This window comes from Colius striatus, chromosome 10, assembly GCF_028858725.1.
Source record: "Colius striatus isolate bColStr4 chromosome 10, bColStr4.1.hap1, whole genome shotgun sequence".
NCBI lineage: Eukaryota > Metazoa > Chordata > Aves > Coliiformes > Coliidae > Colius > Colius striatus.
In genome coordinates this window covers 17,665,676-17,685,324 of record NC_084768.1, presented here as the reverse complement: position 1 = coordinate 17,685,324, position 19,649 = coordinate 17,665,676, and the positions used below count along the sequence as shown (strand labels likewise).

Genomic DNA, 19,649 nt, shown 5'->3' with positions numbered 1-19,649 from the left:
GCTTACACAGTCATGAATTTCTTGAAAGTAGAAGTGATACTGATCTCCCCAATGCCTGTGCCATGACTTACAAAGGTAATGTCAAAGCTGTGGCACTCTAATACCCCAAATGGCAATTATCAAACAGGTTTGACAGTTAAATTTGCTGACAAACAGCAAACACAGCTGTATGAACAGACCCTTTACAACCATCTTAGAGACAGCAGTCAAGAATTTATTAATACATCCCCCAAAAAGTGCACAGGACTGCAGAAAGAGTACCACATATACAAAAAAAAAAAAACCCAAATGGGTGTTGACTACAGAGGAAGGTTCTTTTGCAGTGCATGCAGATGCAGTGTCAGGAGTTTCCCACACTTCTGGCAGACCTGCAGCCAGGTCCACAAGCAACGAGCAGGAATAAAAATAAACCTCTGTGGATATTAACAGTAGGATGGATCAAAAAGAATTTCCACCACATTGCAGATGCAAGTGATGCTGATTAATCTGAAAACAGACAAACATTTCTGATCTCTTCAAAAATTCGAGACAATTTAAAGATTCTCTTTTCCTCAGTTACCATATACACACTCACACAGAGAGTCATTTAAGCTCAAACTTTCAAAGAGAGTTCAGTACAGAGACAAAACAAACCTAGGGAAGGTCCAAACTTGCAGCTTGTAAACTGAAGTTGTGATAGTTGTCTGGGCTTTTCCAACAGAGAATGTTTTAATGCTCTTAACCAGACAAAGACACACTGGAAGGGGTGATAGATCAAAATGAGAGAGCCAAAAGCTAGAGCATAAGGTTGTCCATAGGTTCAATACTATTACTTGCTCTAACATGAACACTTCTCTGTTTCAAGCTCCCTTAATGCAAAATGGGAATAATCACTTTCTTTTACAAAATACCACAAAGTACATGGATGAAAAGCCGTTTAAACGTGTTGTAGACATTAACTTTCCTAGACATATGTTATTTCCTGTCTTTTAAACCTTCTGCTAATCCAGTACTAACTTTTAAAAAGATTAGAACATGTTATTTCTTACAGGCTGTTGATGCTCTGAATTTGTGACTGTGAAAAGCAGAGAAAGTTATCACAAGTTACTATGACCTTACATTTTCTGACATTCCTTGCGCTCCCCCAGCATGGGGTCTCCCAGCTCTCCCAGAATCGTTGCTTCCACCTCATAGTGGACAATGAGGGCTTTCTCAGACGGATGCACATCTATGTTGCCTCCTTTTACCTTCCTGCCATGAAGAAAAAAAAAAAGGAATAATTATTGCTTAAATGAAAAGCTCAGAAAACATACGAGATAGTAACAATGACCTGTCTCCTGTTCTATTCTGACCTTAAATCTAAGCACTGCCCTCCTTCCTCATCATACTTAATTTCTCAGCTGCACTGAAGCTCAGTGCTAGCAGCAGGTTCTTGACTGTGAAAAGAAGCCATTAGTCAAGTCTTAGTTGCAGAAATAAGGAAGAATCAGAATTAATTTTTGATTTCTATGTCTCCCAGCTATCTTAAGGAACTACAGTCAGGAAAGAGATGCATTTCATAGACAAGGTGAATTTCCCAGTTGATCCTCTCTTACATTGTCAACAGTGAAAAATCTTCTGCTAATAGCATGAATCTAGTGTGGTCATTTACAAATGGAATTCTTTCCTCAAAGATTCTCTTGGCTAAGTCTTAACAGTTAAAAATCTACAAAAAAATGAATTACAAGTAATTTCAATTTCAGATTAACTACTCTCTCCTGAAAGCAAAAATCTCTCTACTACTGTTATTCACCTCATTGTGCCTGTTGCCAGGCCCAGGCGATTACCTATTCAACATGTATAAATCAAGCATTCTACCAGCTTTACTACAGCTACAGATATTTGGAAAAGCATTCTCCAAGAAAGCACTCTCGGTGCGTCACTGCCAAAAGGATCTGTCCTGCTCTCTCCTCCTTTGTGCCAGCAACTCTGTGTCCACATAGAGATGGATAGGCCATGGATAAAAGGCCATGGAGATGCACTGCATTTCTGTTTTCAAGTGATGGCAGAACCACATGCAGAGACTATAGTTACACATTTCTGTCTTTGGTGGCTGACACTTGTCCCTTTTCCCCTTTGTAATCCCAATAAGAGTATGTAAAGTTAAGCCTTAAACCAAGCTGCCAGAACACTGTAGATTAAAAACAACTCCCTAATGTAGGTTTGGTTTTTGGTGTGTGGGTGAGTTTGTTTTTTGTTTTGCTTTGGGGTGTTGTTTTGGAGGGAATTTTTTGACATATCATTACTAGAATAATGGAATTGTTTACACTGGATACAATCTTTAATAAGATCACAAGAGTGTTGTATCAGCATAAATGAGAGAGCAGCTAGCTATGGCACTGGGTCAACTAGCCCAGGGAAAACTATTTCAGCCTCACTGAGCTGGAAAGGTTAGTAAATCCAAATGCAGCCTTCAGGGTAATCATTCCCCTCTGAAAATATTTGAAATGTATGCTTCCATCTACCCAGATACTATGGTGGCTGCTTAACCCTCTGCAGAATATGATGGCAAAATAATATCTTTGTTCTTGAGATGCAAGTGCCCGATATATTACAGAAAGATCTGCTGTGGGAAATAGTCTAGAGAGTAAGAGAGCTTATAGCAAATCTATTTCAAAAGAAGGTGGCTCTCACTGCTCACCCCCAAATATATTTCCCTCATATATAGACCTACCAGGAGATCTCAACCACAAACTTTCCTCCTGACAGTCAAGCCTCTGTTAAACAACAGCTTGGTAATATATACAGGTATAAAGTAAAGGACAGGTAGAGAATAAGTGGGCCTCAGGGTGTTTGGTATAGTTTTAAAAGAACTAAGCTGAACTAACAGCTCACCGTTGTGAAAAGAATTAATCTTCCTATGTTTTCCCTGCTTCTGACAGTCAGCATGAAGGCTCATCAAACCCTTTCACAGGTACTTGCAGCAAACCAACAGAAATCTCTTCATGTCTTAGGCACAGGAATTTTTTACAATGTGTTACTGAATTAAAGTGCTTTCTATAAAAGGAAAAACACTTCCGACCTATGAGCAGGGATAAAGAGGAGGGAGTAAGAACTCCTTCAGGCAGCAGCAAACCTCTGATGAGCTTAGTGACCGTCAGAACCTCAGTCTAAAACTGCTTAAACAGTTTTGCATTTCCCATACTTAATTTTGTCCTTAAGAGGGACAGATAGGCTAGCTGAAGGGCTGACAGCTGCAGAATTTTTTCTGCTCTCTCACACTAATAACCACGCACACTACTTGTGTCATTTCCTAGCTAATGGAGTCACAAATCAATTCACATTTAAGTTACCTCTCTAAAAAATACCTTACCTTGTGAACTGCTTGAAGATCTACACTAAAATACACTAGTCAGCAACTAAAGTTGTTTTCTGTTGGGAAAATGCTGCATTTGGATTGCCAGCATCACAAAAAAAAAAAAAAAAAAAAGAGTAAATCTTTATTCAGAGAACAATTCCCCCTCCTCTCTCAAAAAGAAAAACCAAACATCTGTTTTGCTTTCTATCCATCTTGAGTTTGCAAATCACTTCATAAAGCATTTAAAAATACAGACATTCTTATAACTGGTAGCAGCAATGCACTGGTGAGCTCTCACACACACCAGCCTATTATTTCACTTCACAACCTACTGTCAACAAGAATCTTGCTCTAGTAAAGGTTTAAAAGAGGAAGCCCTTTTCTACAGGCAAAAGCTGTGCCAGCTGAGCTCACAACCAAAGCTGGTGTGTGAATATTGTTCATTGACAAATTGCTTTAGGAGCAAAAAGCAAAACCAAAGTATCCTAATTACAAATGACACAAATTCCACGTGTGGGTAAGACTGAAAACCTTTTAGCAAGTCAGACTTGGTGGGAAGGGAACTGCTCACAAAAGATGACAAAGGGAAACTGAGATCAGAGGAGTACCAGACTTGTACACAAGCCTATTTATGTTAGTGGATGTTTTTTGGTTTGTGCTCCCTAAAAAGACAAAAAACTTCATATGTTGCAAGGATGATAACAAAATGAAGATTCCTCTAAAAATCACGTAAGATGGCACAAACAGAGCATGTAAGGCTAAAAATAGGCACTGCTCTAATGTTAGAGCTATTTAATTACAGGTGGCCATTTGATTTTTATCTGTTAGCACATTTATACAACAGAACTAATATTCAAAGATTATTGAGGGGTTTGTTTCCTCACTCTTTCTAATTATAGGTTCTAATATGGGGCAAACTATGAAGGCAAAAAAGGACAAAACTCACACAGTCTAAACAGCAAGTCCTGCAAATGGCAGTAACTGAAAAGGAAATGAAAAAAGAAAAAGGAAAATACAGATCATGAACTCCACAGGATTCAAGATATGATGGATAACAGTCACTTGCATGGTAGAAGAAAGTAGCACTGCTCATGCACCATATCTTATCTGAGGCCTAGATGGCCTGACATGTTTTGGGATTGCTAGCACCTTGAAACAACTGATGGAGATCCAATTGTTGCCTACTCAGACCCTATTCTTTAGGCTGACTGGCCTCACTGCCAAACAGACAGATAAAGGCACAATTCATTCATCACACTTGTAACATCAAAGCCAGATCACCTACTTTATAAAACATAGTTAGGTCCATCCCACTTCCCAAATCATTCCATTCATCCCACCTCAGCACCTGTCCATCCCCCTGCCCCCCCAGCTACACTCTGCACCCCTATTAAGCCCCTCCCTGGTCCTCACCCTGTCTGTTCCCCAAAGCAACCACCTGCCCTATGATCATCTCCACACACTAATAGCACTCATTCTCCTCTTAACTTGCTGCCACCTCAGTGTCTCATCCCAAATGTAAACCATAAGATGCTATCCCTCAAACCAGTTCATCTCTCCAAACTACCATGTTCCCCCAACCAGTTACCATCATCATTCTCAAACCACTCACCTCTAAAGCCTCTCACCCATCCTTCCCCACAAACCACAACCTACACCCACTTTCCAAACCAGCTGCTCCTCAATCCTGATCCCTACATCCATCTCAACCTCTCATCTCAAAGCACTCACCATTCTCATCTCCTCACCAATAACCTCCCCTACGTCCCCAAGCCAGTCCCCACAACCTGCAACACCTCAGCTCCACACCCTATCACCTCCCTACAACCCCTTCTTCCCTCCCCTACCCCAAAGCTTCCCTCTCAGCCTTCACCACAGGGTAAAACACCTCAGCACCACAGTCTCAGCTGCGTTCTACACCCCCAACCTATGACCTCCCGTCCACCTCCCGCGAACAGCCCGCAACACTTGCCTCCCGCTCCACAACCCCGCGCAACCCCACAGCGCCCCACCCGACGCCATGACAGCCCTCACGACAACCTGCCGCGCATCACTCCCTGCCCAGCCCCCACCGCACCCTGCCGCGCCCCAGCCCCACGGCCCACTGCCAACCGCAACCTGCCGCGTCTCGGCCCCACAGCAACCGTCTTCCCGCCCCACACCCATCACCAGTCTCCCCGTTTACCTCTTGAGGTACCGGACGTCCTCGCCCTGCATGGCGCGGGGGCGGGGGTGCTGCGGGGAGGCCTGGGCAGGGCGCGGCCCCGCAGCGGTGCTGTTACCAGGGTGAGCACCGGCCCCGCCCCGCGGCCTCGGAGCGCGCACGCGCCTCCACCCCAGCCCGCGGGGGCGAGCGCGCACGCGCACTGCGCCGCCCCGCCGGCCGCCTGGGTCGCGTGCCGGAGGGGCGGAGCGGCGCCCCCTGCAGGCGTGGGGGCGGCGCTATCCTGCCAGGCGCGGCCTGAGGCGCTGGTTGGGCGCGCCGCGGTCCTTCCCTCCCCATCCCCTCCTTACCCGGTGGACCGGACACGAATCCCCTTGGCACCCATGGAGGGGTCGTGTAATACTGTGCTGGGCAACAGGCTCTGCCCACCGCGCTAGGTAAGCTCCCTAAGGGCCCTGGCGGACAGGGAGATGCAGCTGACCTCTCTGAGGGCCAGGGCTGCCCCATAGGCCTTGGCACCCTCACAGGGCCATTACCAACTCCCTCTTGCTGTCTCAGGATTTGCTCAAACCACCGGAGAGGCTGTGAGACGTGGCAACCTGCAGCCCCCTTGCAGGGTAAGCCGGGAAAGTTTGGCCCTCCAGCAAAATTAAGGGTGCTGAGGAAAGTGGAGGTTCAGGTAGGGTATGGCCACAGGTCCGTGAAACCTGAGGGAATCAAGAAACAGCCCTGCTATTACAGAGACCCACCTCTTTAACACAGGGTACTTCAGGAAGCTACAAGTCTCTGGAATAGGACTGTTACACTCCTGGTAGCAGTATATAGAAGAGGATTTAATTTCTCGTTGATGTTTGTAAAATTCAGTAAAAATGTGGGATTTGCAGGGATTATTTCAAGAGTTTTTTGGGAGTTGTGGGTTGTCGAGTTTCAGAATGAAAGGACAGTACTGCTCTGTAGCAACAGCAGTTGCATATAAGATGCAGGGCAGATCCATGCATGTGGTTTTTTTCTGGAGTGCTTTTTGGAGTAAAGCCTCATCACATAAACTGAAATGACACAGTCGTAGGGGTAATACAGAAGTAAATACTAGTCAAGTAGCTAAACTTCCAGTTTTAATGTGACAGAATATTAAGAATAAATACTTATTGTCTACTGGTCATATTGAACACTGAAAAGTTTTGTATTTTCACAATCTGTAACAGAACAGCAAAAATATTTTGTGGTATCTGTAGTATGCCCTGCCTTTGTTTTAACAGAGAATGGGAAAAGAAAATATCCTGTGAAATATAAAGTGCTACCTCAGAGCAGTGGATTTCTAAAGTATTGCTAGAACATAACACTTTTGTGTTATGTTCTCCTTATTCTATTTTGTATCACAGTAATATATTCTGTTAATGGCTGTCATAAAGAAAAAATTACTATTTGATCAGAGCAACAGTTCTTCAGTGATTTCAGCAGCTCTTCAGATAAGCATGAGCCAAACATTAAACTCTAAAGTCATATAAATAAATAGTCTGACATTTTCTGAGTACTACATACCTGACAATCTCCTTCTATTACACTGAGAATTTCTTATTTTCATCTGGTCACCTATGGCTACTAATGGAGACTAGTTGCAGACACCTATGAAAAACTAGGTCAAAGATTGCAAGATAAGAATGATACAAAAGAATGTGCAACCTGAAAAATAGAAGAAAATGAAGATTTATTGCAGTTAAGTATGTCATGATGTTTGGGTTAAAATTGACTGTCAACTCCTGAAAAGACAGAAGAGCCTGTCCCAGCCTGGCAGAGTCCAAATGAAAATACATCGGTTTTGTAGCAACTGAGCCACAAGCAGCACCAAGAATCAGATAATTTCATCTACTAGTGGCAAGCAGTTGCTGGGTTTAGAAAACTACGTGGCACAAACACCGAAAAGCTGCATTGCATGGTAGATTCTTTGAAAATTAAATTGTAAAACAAATGCTGCCTGAGGTATGGTTCTACAGCCTTTCCATGAGCTGCTGATGTTGCATTGCATGATTTCTTATGTCCTTTTTGTTACAGTGTGACAAAGTTTATAGCATTACCACAAGCCCCCAGAGATTCCCTTCACCTTGTCTGTTAGAAGTGTAGGCAAGGAGAAGAGCCATGTTTGAGGCAGAAGTGTGATCAAGTTGCAAAGAGAAGTCAGAATGTGCAGTATTTCTGTGGTTTTCCTTTTTTGTTGGTTTGGAGGTTTGAGTTTTATTCTTGAGAGAAGTAATAAGGAATACTGTTGTAGATTCAGGTAGAAGATAAGATATTTTTTTAGTGAGGGAATAGAAATAAGGGTAAAAAAGAGCATGGGAGTTGTAGAGAAAAAACAGCTAGGAAGCAAATAAATGGTGAAGGAAGTTGCCTGAAGAGAAGTTAAAGTGAGGGAGGAGTGGGTAAGCAGAACAAGAGGAAAGAGAACTGTGGAGTGTTCTGAAGTTAAATATGTGGTAGAGTTACTATAGAAGAAATGGACAACAACATTTTTGTTGAATAAGTGTAAATGAAAAAACTAAAAACATTTATCGTTCTTTGTTTGCATTAAAAAAGTGAAAACATTTTTTAATATAACTGAGGAAGCACACTTTTATGCAAAGAACTGAGATTCTTTTTCTCTTTTTCTTCAAGATGAAGGCAGATGTGCTTAACCAGATGGAATACACTCTGTGACAGTGGAGCAACACCCACCATACTGCTTCACGGTAACTTAGTTTTATTTCTTCCTCTTTCTTCTCTTAGTGTAAAACAAATCCATTGTGACTGAAAAGTACTGATGATTAACCTTATTTTGAAGTCAAAAAAGATGGTTTTATTATCTTCAAGGGGCTCTAGAGTGGGCCTTTGGTATATAACCATGAGACTGCATGTTGAAACTGCCTTTGGGGTCTGATTTCTTCTAAGTTTCATTGTATCTTACACAGATTTTCTTACATCACTGGGGGAAAAAAATCAAACATTGCTTTTCTATAGAAAATGGAATTATTAAAGTGTACTAAATTAATTTCTGTCTTATGGAATTAAACCAAAGCAACCCTGAAATTTTCAATCTCTCTGCCAAAGATTGCATCTTGCTCTCGGGAAGAAAACAATACAGGTGGGTTTCAAGGGAAAAATAGTGAATATGGTATACTTTCCTAGACCTTGTAAAAATGAATCATGAATAAAATTCCTTAAGGCCTTTTATTAGCTAAAATAAAGTACAGCAATCTGAAAGGATGACTTTCAGAGAAACATTTTAAGTGATTAGACTATGCTGCTCAGCAGGGGATGGAAATGATGTTGTTCTGATGTGCTGTCACAGGGTAAGTGATTGAGGTATGGAGGTAATAAACCCTGGGCTTAAAAGTTTATGTTGGAAGGAAGAAGTGAGACGAGGCAAAGCAAAATCTGATATGCAAAGGGAAGCTCTGGTTTAACTCTTGAGGATGAAATTAGTCTTGGGACATAGATCAAGGTGATTCTTGAATGCCTTTTTGATCAGCAGTGACAGGGACATCTGCGCAAGAGACGGGTATTTTCAATATGACACATGATCGTGCTGGTAAATTCTGGGTGTTCTTGTTATCTAGAAACACAAGACTTATCAAAAATGAAAACAGAAGTCTCTGTGGAAAGCTTTTTTTAAATTTTATAATGTATCTATTTCAATACTGTCTTAAGTAAATGCATCAATTTGCAGCTCATTTAAACAAGTGGAGAAAATGAGCTGTAGGTTTTCATTGTTTGAAACATTGTTAGAAGGAAAAATTTAAAGACATGAAAAGAAGCAGACCTCTTCATAGAGAAGCAGAGCTTTCTTTTAAGTAGATATTATAGCACAAACTCTATACAGTTTTCTCCCTTGGCTTATTCAAATCAGAATTACACACTCCATGAAAGTGATACTGTTTGATGGCCTTGTATGCTTGTTTGCTTAGCTGAATGAATATACCCAGCTGGTGGTAAACTGACCTCTGCCATCTTGTGCCTCAGTGATCCTCAGCAGCTGGACTGTTGTAAGCTCTACCTGCAAGCCTGTGCAGGCCTGCAAGGCAGGAATACAGTACTAAAGCTCAGCTGCAGCTGGTGATGTAACAAAACAACCATCTCCATAGACTTTCAGACTGAGACTTGAGGGTTGCTACTTACGGGAAAAACACTAGTTTACCCATATCTTAAACAAAACTGATCTAAGAAATGTTGGAAGATATAAAATTTACCATTATAGTGCTATGTTATCACAGAATCACAGAATGGCAGTGGTTGGAAGGGACCTTTAGAGATCATCTAGTCCAACCCCCCTGTTAAAAACAGGTCCACCTAGATCAGGTCACACAGGAATGCGTCCAGGTGGGTTTTGGAAACATCCTTTTTTTCCTTAAGAGGTCAAGTCTTTAAGAAGGAATTTTCCTGTGAGGAACACAGAACAGCACGTTATGTGTGTTCATAGGATCATTCAGGATGGAAAAGACCTTTAAGATCACCAAGTCCAACCATACACCTAGCATTCCCAAATCCTACACTAAACCTGTCCCTAAGTGCCACATGTACACATTAGTATCTTTCGTGTGTGTATGTTCAGTGTGTATGGGGCAGTAGAATGTATGTATTTAATTTCTGCTTATTTTCTGACAAACAACCTGAAGTGCAGTATCCCTATCCAAAGACCTAGCGATGGCTCCATTTTAATTGGACTAAAGGAAGCAGAAGTATGGAATATAAAAGTGTCCACACAAGAGTGAGTAGATCTCTCTGCTAACATCATCTTGTGGGCCCCAGTGACAATGATGGGGATTACTTGTGCAAAATCCTTGTTCTGCAGAAGTCAATGAGAGGTTTACCATTGACCCCAATGAGGACAGAATTTCACCTCTTAATGTTTATTAGATGCAGCAAGCAGAAAGCAGACTCATAGCTGTAAAGGCTATGACATTTTATGGTTCTGACTCTGCAACCACTCAAGCACATGCTTAATTTTGCCACAGTAATAAAGTTAAGTGCCAGCTTAAGTGTTTTCAAGAAGGGGTCTCTTTTACACTTGAACAAGTCTATATTTGATCATAAATCAGGAATTATCCCTTTTTCCTTAGCCCCCCACCAAAGAAGAACATTCAAATGCATGTGATCATCAAATTCTTTCTACTTTGCTCAAAAATAATTGCCATGTTTTTCAGGTGTTGTCAAAAAAAGGCAAAGAGAAATTAAGGAATGAGTACCTCAAGTGCTGTTACTCAGGTGACATTTAACTTAAGTTACTCATTTTGAATGGATTTAAAGGGAAATTTCCAACAATTTATTATAAAGATCTCAGACAAATGCCTATTTTATTGGGAAAAGTTGAGATTTTGCACAACACTTTACAGCCAAAATATTTTTTATTAAGTTTTTGAACTATCCTGAACAGCACTTGTGTTGTTCTTCATATCAGGTCAAATTCTGCTCCTTTGGCAGTTAGCATTTCTGTATTTATTTCCACTTCATTTTAACCAAAACACATGAGAAGCATAGCAGTATGGAAGCATAAGGAGAGGCATTTAAGTTAGATGAATTCAGACCTGAAATCAAGCATAAAATTTTAGTGGAATAGCACTTAACCAGCAGAGCAGCTTACCTAAGGATTTATGCCTGGATGCTTCCCTGTTATAACTAGTCTTTATGTCAGGAGTAGAGGCCTTTGTGGAATAAGTGCTCCAACTTAAACAGACTCAGAAGTTAATAGCAAATTGTGCTGCAGCAACCTCTTTCAGACTATCCCCCTGCCCCAAGTCAAATAATTTGTTCCTGTATAATTCCACTCACTAATACCATCTTCAATGATATGCATTATAGTCTTCCTGGGGAATCTGTTCTAGGACTGAATTGCTGTTATTGCAAGGAAACCATTCTTTTTTATATCAAAGCTACTCAGCCCATGTTTTTCTTATGAAGAGCCATACCCAAACCTGAGTACAGTACTTCAGCCTTTCCAGTGCTGAACAGGTAAGAAGGATGACTTCTTAGTCTCTATGGAGATGAAGTAATCCTTCTGCTTAGTAGTGATAAGGCTGGTCTTGATGCAGGAATCAATGGATGGAGGTCTTTGGAGTGTGTTACACTGAAGGGCCAACTAAATGGTCATGGATGTCTCTCTTGGTTTTAAATCTAAGACAGAAAATGTGGATGATGAATGTACAGTAAATTCTTTCATAGCTTCTGTTCTTATGCTAATTTGTTTTATTTACATTGTGGTATATAATAATAAAGGAAGTAATCCACTGTGTAAGGGAGATGATGAGTCAGTTTTAGACTCATCAGGAACCCAAGGAGATGGTGTACTTCTGCTTGATTTTACTGCACCTACCCCGTCAACCTACTCAGTCATCACACAACTATCAGCGGCAACGTGGCTGCCCTAGAAAATGGAGGCATTTATACAACAGAGACAGTTGCAAGAAAAAATGTAACTTATGTGGCAGTCACCTGGGAACCAATGACAAGCACAATGCAGAGTGTGAAGGCTCATCATGGGTGCTGTGGTTGCATTTCCCTCACAGTTAGGAGAGCCTTGAGGCTAACTGTGAAACAGTGGAGGAGTGTCAGGAGGGTGTATGAGGTGCATGGAAAAGACTGTGTCAGAAGAGGAAGATGATGGTGTTCAAAACAAGGTGTACAGAAGGCAACAAGAGACCTGAGAGAAATATTTCTTCACCTTCCCAGCTGTACTTGCCAGGAGTCTGAAAAGCACTGGGGGAAGGAAGGATCAGGGGCTGGGAAGGACTGGCCATGGGTAAGAAAATATGAGAGCCCAGGAGTTCAGGTCTGGTAATTACTATTTCTCATGAGCTTCTGGGTTACAATAATGGAAGTTTTACAATGCTGTTGAGCCATGTGTTGAAAAAACAATCCTTCAGCTTTCAACTAATTTAGTTACCATCTGTAAGTTGTTTAGGTAATTCTCTTCATTTCACTTTCCCCATTTAATTTTGCTATGTATGCCTTTTCTTCATTCTGCCTCCTGCATATACATCTGTACAGGCACAAAGTAGCACATAGGTGTGTAACTCAGGACTTTCCATAGAACTTTTAAACACAATTATCACACACAGGATAATGCTGGATTGCTCTAGCTCATCCACAGACTGTAGGCATTTTGCTGTGGGGATCTGTGGTCTATTCCTCACAGCAGCATTATTCTAGACACAGAAAGTGTGAAATACATAAATAAAAGTACTTTATCCAACAAAACCCCCACATTGATGTTTGTATGGACATCTGAGTTTTATTTTGTGCCTTCTGTACAAAACTCAATTCACTTTTGAATTTCAGATTTGAAATTTCACACGTTAAACTTGTCCTTAGTTCACTCAGCTCCAGCTAAGTATTGCATCTCATATGTTTCATAAGATTTCCCTGGAACCCAGGGGCATATCAGTTGTCGTGGCAAGGCACAGCAAGGTGAGTTAATTAATAGCATTCCAACATATCCTGGGCTTTATTGGCTAGTAGTGAAGAATCCCAGAAGAAGGAAAGCACTGTAATTGTGCCAGATCCATTCTGTGTTTCCTATAGTTTCATTCTTGATTTTTTTTCATCTATATTGTCTCAATGCCAGTGCTCATGGCCTCTGAAATTAAAAGCATTCCTTGTAAAGAGGATTATGGGATTAAAAATATTGCTTGTAAAGAACACACTGATCCTCACTGGGAGGATGATAGGCATAAAAACATCAAATTACCAATGTCACCAAATAAAACTAATTTAGGAGATAGCAGTGCATTTTTAAAGAAATAGTGAAGATGTGTTAGATTTACAAACTGCAAGAACTTTCCTTCCCAGTATGCTCATTCTTCATTTATCATTTTATAATAAGCAAACTCCTTAAACTTAAAGTTAGTCTCATAGAAATGTCACTTGCTAACTTTCTTGCTAATCCAGAGGAAATATTATCCTAGTGGTCCCTGAGGTCCAATGTCTAGGTGTTGGATACATGATAAACTTACTTGAAGCTTTCTTAGTGAGATATAGTTCTCTGGAGACAGCTGTGGATTTAATTTTTCAAGCTTTAGTACAACCTAACCCCTTAAAAATAAGATTTAAGTTTCCCTTGTCAGGTCACTTAAGAGTCTCTTTTGTTTTACTCTCTTTCTTTTTTCCTCCCCTGCTACTTGCCCAAACTTCTAATCCTTGGCCTCTGGAGGAAACATTTAACCATCTCAAACTTTTCATGTCTTGATTATTTTTTGGTTCCAAAGGACAAACACATACATTTGGCTTTTGAATGGTTGTAGTCTGACAGCTCAGATAGAAAGTGTCCATACAAAGAAAATAGTTTCCAGTCTAAATCATGTAGGTTTCTACTTTCAGTTCTTAATGAAGGTGTTTTTTGCAAATTTTGAGTGACTCCTCTGTGTAAGGGCAGTGTTTCACAAGAGGTGTGTTTATAGTCTCTGCAATCCATGTTCCTATGTGTTTATGCTGTCCAGGAGTTGGGCTTAATCTAGTTTTCTTACCCCTTGATACTTATCACTGAGTTTCCCAGAATCTGAGTTTCGTGTTCCAAGGCATGCACAAGATTTAACGGCATAGTTCCTGGTGTTGCAAAACTATGCTCAACTCCGAGAATGAGGGCTGTGGTGTCACAGATACACTGTAGCTGAAATGCAGGGGGTGGTACACTCGTGATACTTTTACTGATCCACTAAAAATGCTGCTTACAGCTCCTGGCTCCCTTTAATTTCCCTGTTACATGCACATACGCGCGCACACACACACACACATACATGGCTTCTGTCAGTTTCTTCCTTCTCAGGAGTTCAAGGTGGAAGAGGCCTTTCAAGGCCACTTGTCAGATTTGGTCCCTACAGTCAACTTTTCTTTTTTCCCTTCAGCTTGTTTTCCTTTGGCTTTCTCAGGAAATTAGTTTTATCTTTTCTTACCTGTTCATGCATTCGTCAGGTCTCTTCCTCTTGCTAACAACTTCCTGACCTGTTGGCCAAGTCCAGTTACCACTGAATGATGTACACAGAGTTTGAATGTTAATTAAGTTTCTAGAGGTTTGTGTGCTCTGGCTGCCAGGTTGATGAGAGAGACCCACAATAGGGACTGCACTGAGGGAGAGTTAGGCAGAGTTCAGCTCTTTGGCAGCAGTGAGGGGTCAGTCCCTCTGTGCATACTAGACAGACAGACAGACAACCCCGATGAACAGGCTGGCCAAGCTATTCTGGAGCAGCTCCAGACTGACTGCAGCACAAGCAGAGGCATTTTTCTTGACAGATGGCAAGTTTTAACAGTCTAGTTTTAACTGCCCTAACAAAAAGGATGTTCTCCTAACTGCTGTGAAATGTGCTGCTGTGCCGGATCAGGGAAATGCCAATCTGATGTTTGCCATCGTAGCAAACAGCAGAGAGGGGTCCACAGAGCTCCAAATCTGAAAGCCTAGATCTTTACATCTCAGTCTCTCCAACAAGAGAGGCATATTGCAGGAGGTTAAATGATCTCACTAACCTATGTTCTGCCCATACCACTTAATCCTACAGGTTCATTGTTATCCATTGCACTCTCTGTTTCTCAGATTGGAGTTTCTGTTTTGTCATGATGTTCACACTACAGAGAAAGGCTGTCTGTATTGCTTTTTATGTTGTATCTGGAGTGTGTAACGTTCTTTTTATCCCTTCTCACCAAAACACTATCCCCTCCGGTCACTCCTTAAACTCTCTTCTTATGAGCAGTTCACAATGGCTGAGACAGCCAGTCTCCAGATCTCCTTCCTCCTTGGTTAAGGAACTATGCCTGCATTCTTAAATGCAAAGCTAAGGGGGAATATGAACAATGCACACACAAAGCTACAGCTAACTGGATCCTGCACTTTCCAAACCCCGCAAACGCTGCCACTTAGCCAGAATGAGATTTTTGTTAGCTTTCACCTTGGAATGGAGCTTTATCGTGCACTTGAGCCAACAGAGGGCAACATATGCAAAATTCAATATTGAGAAGAAATGCTTTTAAAAGACAACTAGGCAGCCCAGCCCTTACTGTATCTGGAGTCACATATCACAGTGAAAGGCAGCATTCCACGCTGGACCTAAAACCTTCTCAGGCTCCATCAATTAAACCACCACATATGGGGTGGAAGAGACTCAGCAAGGAACTCTCACTAGGGTTCAATGAAATCCAGATGTTGTGGGCACAGCTGTCATGCTTCTTATCAAGAACAAGAGAGCAGCCCCTGCTGCAGTTTCATCAAGAACCCTGCCTTTTCCTTCCCTTCAGCCCCAGCACTACTGAGAGTCCCTAACCAGAACCAAATAAAATCCTCACAGCCAAAGCATGCAGGAGTCCTCCCCAAATATCGATATTTACATTAGTGTACTGTTTATGGATCTCCAAATCAGGGGCCCACTGTGGCTGTCGCTGTGCTTGAGACATAATGATACAGGTTCTCAATCCTACCTAAGAGTGGCTTCACTCACTCCCTTACAAATGTAATCTAATGTTGACTCCATAGCTAGAAGGCTTAGAGGGAAAGAACTATGTATTCCCTCCTTAGGGATACAGCTCTGGCCAATTTCATTTACATGAATTATAATCTATTTACTCAAAGGGCTCCCATGCTGTGTTTTGTTGCTTTAGATGGAATTCCAGATTGCTAAATTCCAATTGTATAAATGATAACAGATTGCTGCTGTGACTGCACCCGTGGAAGCTATGGGGAATTGTGCAGGGTATGCCCTGAAGGGCCATGAGTCATCCTGACCTACAGGCAGTGAACTCTGCTTTGGAAATGTGCTTCAAAGCAAGGGTTTCTCATGAGAGATCAAAAGTCCTATCCCAAGGATGAGTCTTTGCCCAGGCATCTGTTTTGCTCTGCATTTCCTTGTGTCCTTTTGACACAATGTGCTTTTGCAAGACTGACTAGTCTACTGGTGACAACAACATTGTTATTGTTTGCACTTGTCAATGAGAAGCTGAAACCAAATTTACCTAAATTTAATTACTAATAACTAAATTTTTGGCAGGGTGAGACAGTAATACTTTTGAATACTGCTGAGTCTAATTGGACCCATGAGTAGAGTTTAGGTGGGTAAGGATTGTGAATAAGAGTTTTGGACTTCAACAAAGCAGACAATTAGTCCATCCATTCTCATATTATTTCCCAGTTTGATACTTATACACTGGTGTACACTGTTGCTGTGAAGAAGCCACAGAAGCTGCCATCAGAACAATACAGGCAGTTGCTTTTCTGGCTGCAGCAAAGTCAGTTGCAAAGGTTACCACCTGCCATCCAACCTGCAGCTGTTCTTCACTGCTCTCATAACTGCACGTGTGCTCTCTGCCTGTGCCTCTTCAATCAACATGATCCTGTGGTTTTCAAGAACTTTTAAAAAGTTGTTTTCAAAAATAAAATTAAAATTACTTGCTTTAACCATGTCTATTTGTGACAGCATATGCCAGGCATGAGCATAAGGGAGAAGAATTAATATAGAGGCCTTTTTAAGATAAGGAGACATCTACATTAGTCCTGATGGCTTGTCTGTGTGGAAATCAGATTACATACCAGGTGTTTTGTAAGCAGAACACAGTAATTTAAAGGCAAAATTGACCCTTTGTGACCTGCAGGATATGTGGAGCTAGTGCACATGGTTTTCTTTTTCTCCTCTGTCCAGCTGATGTGCTTCCAAAGTAGTGTGTACAGCTCAGATCTGCAGAGACAAGTAGCTATCTGCTAGTATAAAAGTAAGTCCAACTTCTCTTTCTTGGTGCTCCAGCAAACAGATCTGCTGTGGATCTTGCAGTCACTCATCAGAAGCCATCTGATATGTTAAACCTGCTACCCTCAGGCAGAGATCAGCTGCAGGTATTTTAACCAGAAGCTGCTCTAGCTGATCCTTCATTTCAATCTGTGATAAATCTGTTGTCCTAAAACTCCCTGATCACATGGGGAGGAAGTCAGATGGAGGAACTATTTGTTTATCCACATAAATACAAGTACATCTTATTCTTAAAAGCTCTTTGAGGTATTATGGCTGTCTACTGTTATTTTAGTGTAAGGCTTCAGTTTATCCAGAGGTCCAGATTCTCCAGTGTCCTTACTACCAACGAAACGGCTGGCTACCTGACTTCAACTGCAGAAAGAGTCAAATCGCTATCTGGATGTCATCGTGCCCATACTCAAGCCCCACACTTCTTGTTAATGGTGATGTAGAATATATAACAGTGCTTGAATAGTCTGCAGCTTCTTGGTAGACAAATGCTACTCCTGTTCAGAGTATGAGGTTAAGAGACAGCATGAAGCAGTTGTGAGTTATTCTTAGCAGAAGACATTAACATGCTGCTGTTGACAGATAGGCATAGAATATAACATCCACTTTTTGTAAAAAACATGGTATTTCCATGGCCTTTTTCAGGCACCTCTGGACACAAATCTAAGTTCTGCCTAACTTCTGACAGCAATAGGAAGTGCTTTGAAAGGCTTTATGCTATTTTGATTCACCTACTTAATTGTCCTAGTATCTGAGGACTGAGTGTGTGTTCAAGGTAACAGACTACAGAGCTGTTTGGAGCAGGGACTTAGTCTTGGTAACATGCAAACCAAATAAATAAAATAAGTGTTTATACAGCCTTCTGTAGATCTTTGCTCTTTTTGTGTGGACTGGGACAACTGTGAGTCAAACCCTCCACTAATTTATCAAAAACGGGTATAACCAACATTCAGCCTGAAAAATTAATACTGTGAACTGTTGTTTCTGACACATTTGTATTGAATGGTTGAGAATGGTACCTTGGGAAGAGAGGTACAGATGTACCCATGCCCATCCTTCCTTATGAGTTTTACGGTGTTTCAGAAGAGCATAACTCACTGGTGAGTGACACCAGGATGAGACCTGTCTCTCTACCCCATCGACTGTTTTGATGCAGGCTTTAAAGTAATTCTTGAGATTTACTTGAGATACATAGGTTGAAACATTGTTTGGTGACACGGTAATAAAAGTCAGACAAGAGACATAAACAACATGATTGCACATATCTTTAAGAAAAGTGGCCTTAGGAGTATGTTATGAGAAGATCGCTAGCAGGGCATTAAAATCCCTAGGGAGACACTCTGTAATATGCTCGGTTTCCTGTGCATATGTATTCACTGTCATAATTGGCCAGATTTTCAGAGGGTGTAAATTGAGTGAGCTTCACTGGAGTCACTGTCACACTTTGTAGGCAGCAGGGAACCCAAATGGGCTGCTCTACTAAGGAGAGAGTTAAGCCCCACTTTTGCATAGAAGGATGGAGAAACAGTGCCCTTGTCTGCCTTTGCTCTTCATGTCCTCCTAGTCAATGTAAAAGCCCAGGCCCATGGGTGTCAAAGCTATGGAGATCCCTGGGGGTGTGGTTCCAGCACCCTCCACAGTGCTGTCTCAGCATTTGACTCCACTAGAACACATCAGGGCTTAGGTTTCATGCTTGGAGTCACTGTTATCTCTAAGCATAGAGGTCACCTTGCTGCACAATGGGCATTGCCAAGACTACAGCCAGGACAAATGTGAAACGTGGTGTCAAATGCAGAACAGGTGGACTCCCAATTCCTAGGGTTGTCTTTTGTGAGAGACAAGTGAGCTTGTCCAATGTCTTTCCAAAGCACTAGCATGCTGTCTTGATGCATCCATTCCTAGCACACTAAGTGGCAAGTGGCTGAAAATAGATAAGCAAAGTGAAAAGAGAAGATTTGTAAGAAAACCAAAGTGGATTCTATCTGGGCCCAGATATTTCAAATTTAGTTGGGGAGAGCCCGCTGCTTCTCTGATAGACACATAATCATGAAGAAATTTGAGACTTACTTCAAGGTATGGCTGTACAAAGAACATCCCACTCAGCACAAGGAAGGTCAGTGGCACTACAGTTGATCTAACCACTGCCATGATCCCACTCTCCCCACCCCATCCTCAACAGCACATTTCTGTCTCCTTACTTCAACTTCTTTGACTGCTGTAAGCTCTGTTCTAAACTGGTTCACATTGCTGACCACAAAGAAAAAGCCAACTGATGTAGCAAGCTGAAATGGCTCAGCAGAGCCCCTAGCAATAGGAATGTGTGAGCAGGGAGGGGTAGGAGAGTAGAAACGTATCATCCAGTACTTAGATTACCTTTGGCTGTTGTGGAATCCCCTCCAGCACACTTCTCTGACAAGGCAGAGAGAGGAGGTCT

General features: G+C 41.7%; 2 protein-coding genes across 3 annotated transcripts in view; one reads left to right on the top strand and one right to left on the bottom strand.

The window, feature by feature from the left end:
• KIFAP3 (kinesin associated protein 3) overlaps positions 1-5,617 on the bottom strand; it is a 67,387-nt gene extending 61,770 nt beyond the window's left edge. The window contains exons 1-2 of the mRNA XM_062003913.1: positions 5,502-5,617; positions 1,099-1,230 (exon numbers count right to left, since the gene is read on the bottom strand). Coding sequence (XP_061859897.1) covers positions 1,099-1,230; positions 5,502-5,533 — 164 coding nt within the window. The 5' untranslated portion in view covers positions 5,534-5,617. The remainder of the gene's footprint in view (positions 1-1,098; positions 1,231-5,501) is intronic.
• A 163-nt stretch (positions 5,618-5,780) lies between these two features.
• Positions 5,781-19,649, top strand: part of NTMT2 (N-terminal Xaa-Pro-Lys N-methyltransferase 2) — a 57,922-nt gene continuing 44,053 nt past the window's right edge. The window contains exons 1-3 of one of the 2 annotated variants that reach the window (XM_062003666.1): positions 5,781-5,917; positions 6,039-6,097; positions 8,127-8,200. In XM_062003666.1, the coding sequence (XP_061859650.1) occupies positions 8,137-8,200 (64 nt within the window). In that variant the 5' untranslated portion in view covers positions 5,781-5,917; positions 6,039-6,097; positions 8,127-8,136. The remainder of the gene's footprint in view (positions 5,918-6,038; positions 6,098-8,126; positions 8,201-19,649) is intronic. The other variant, XM_062003667.1, reaches the window with a different exon arrangement.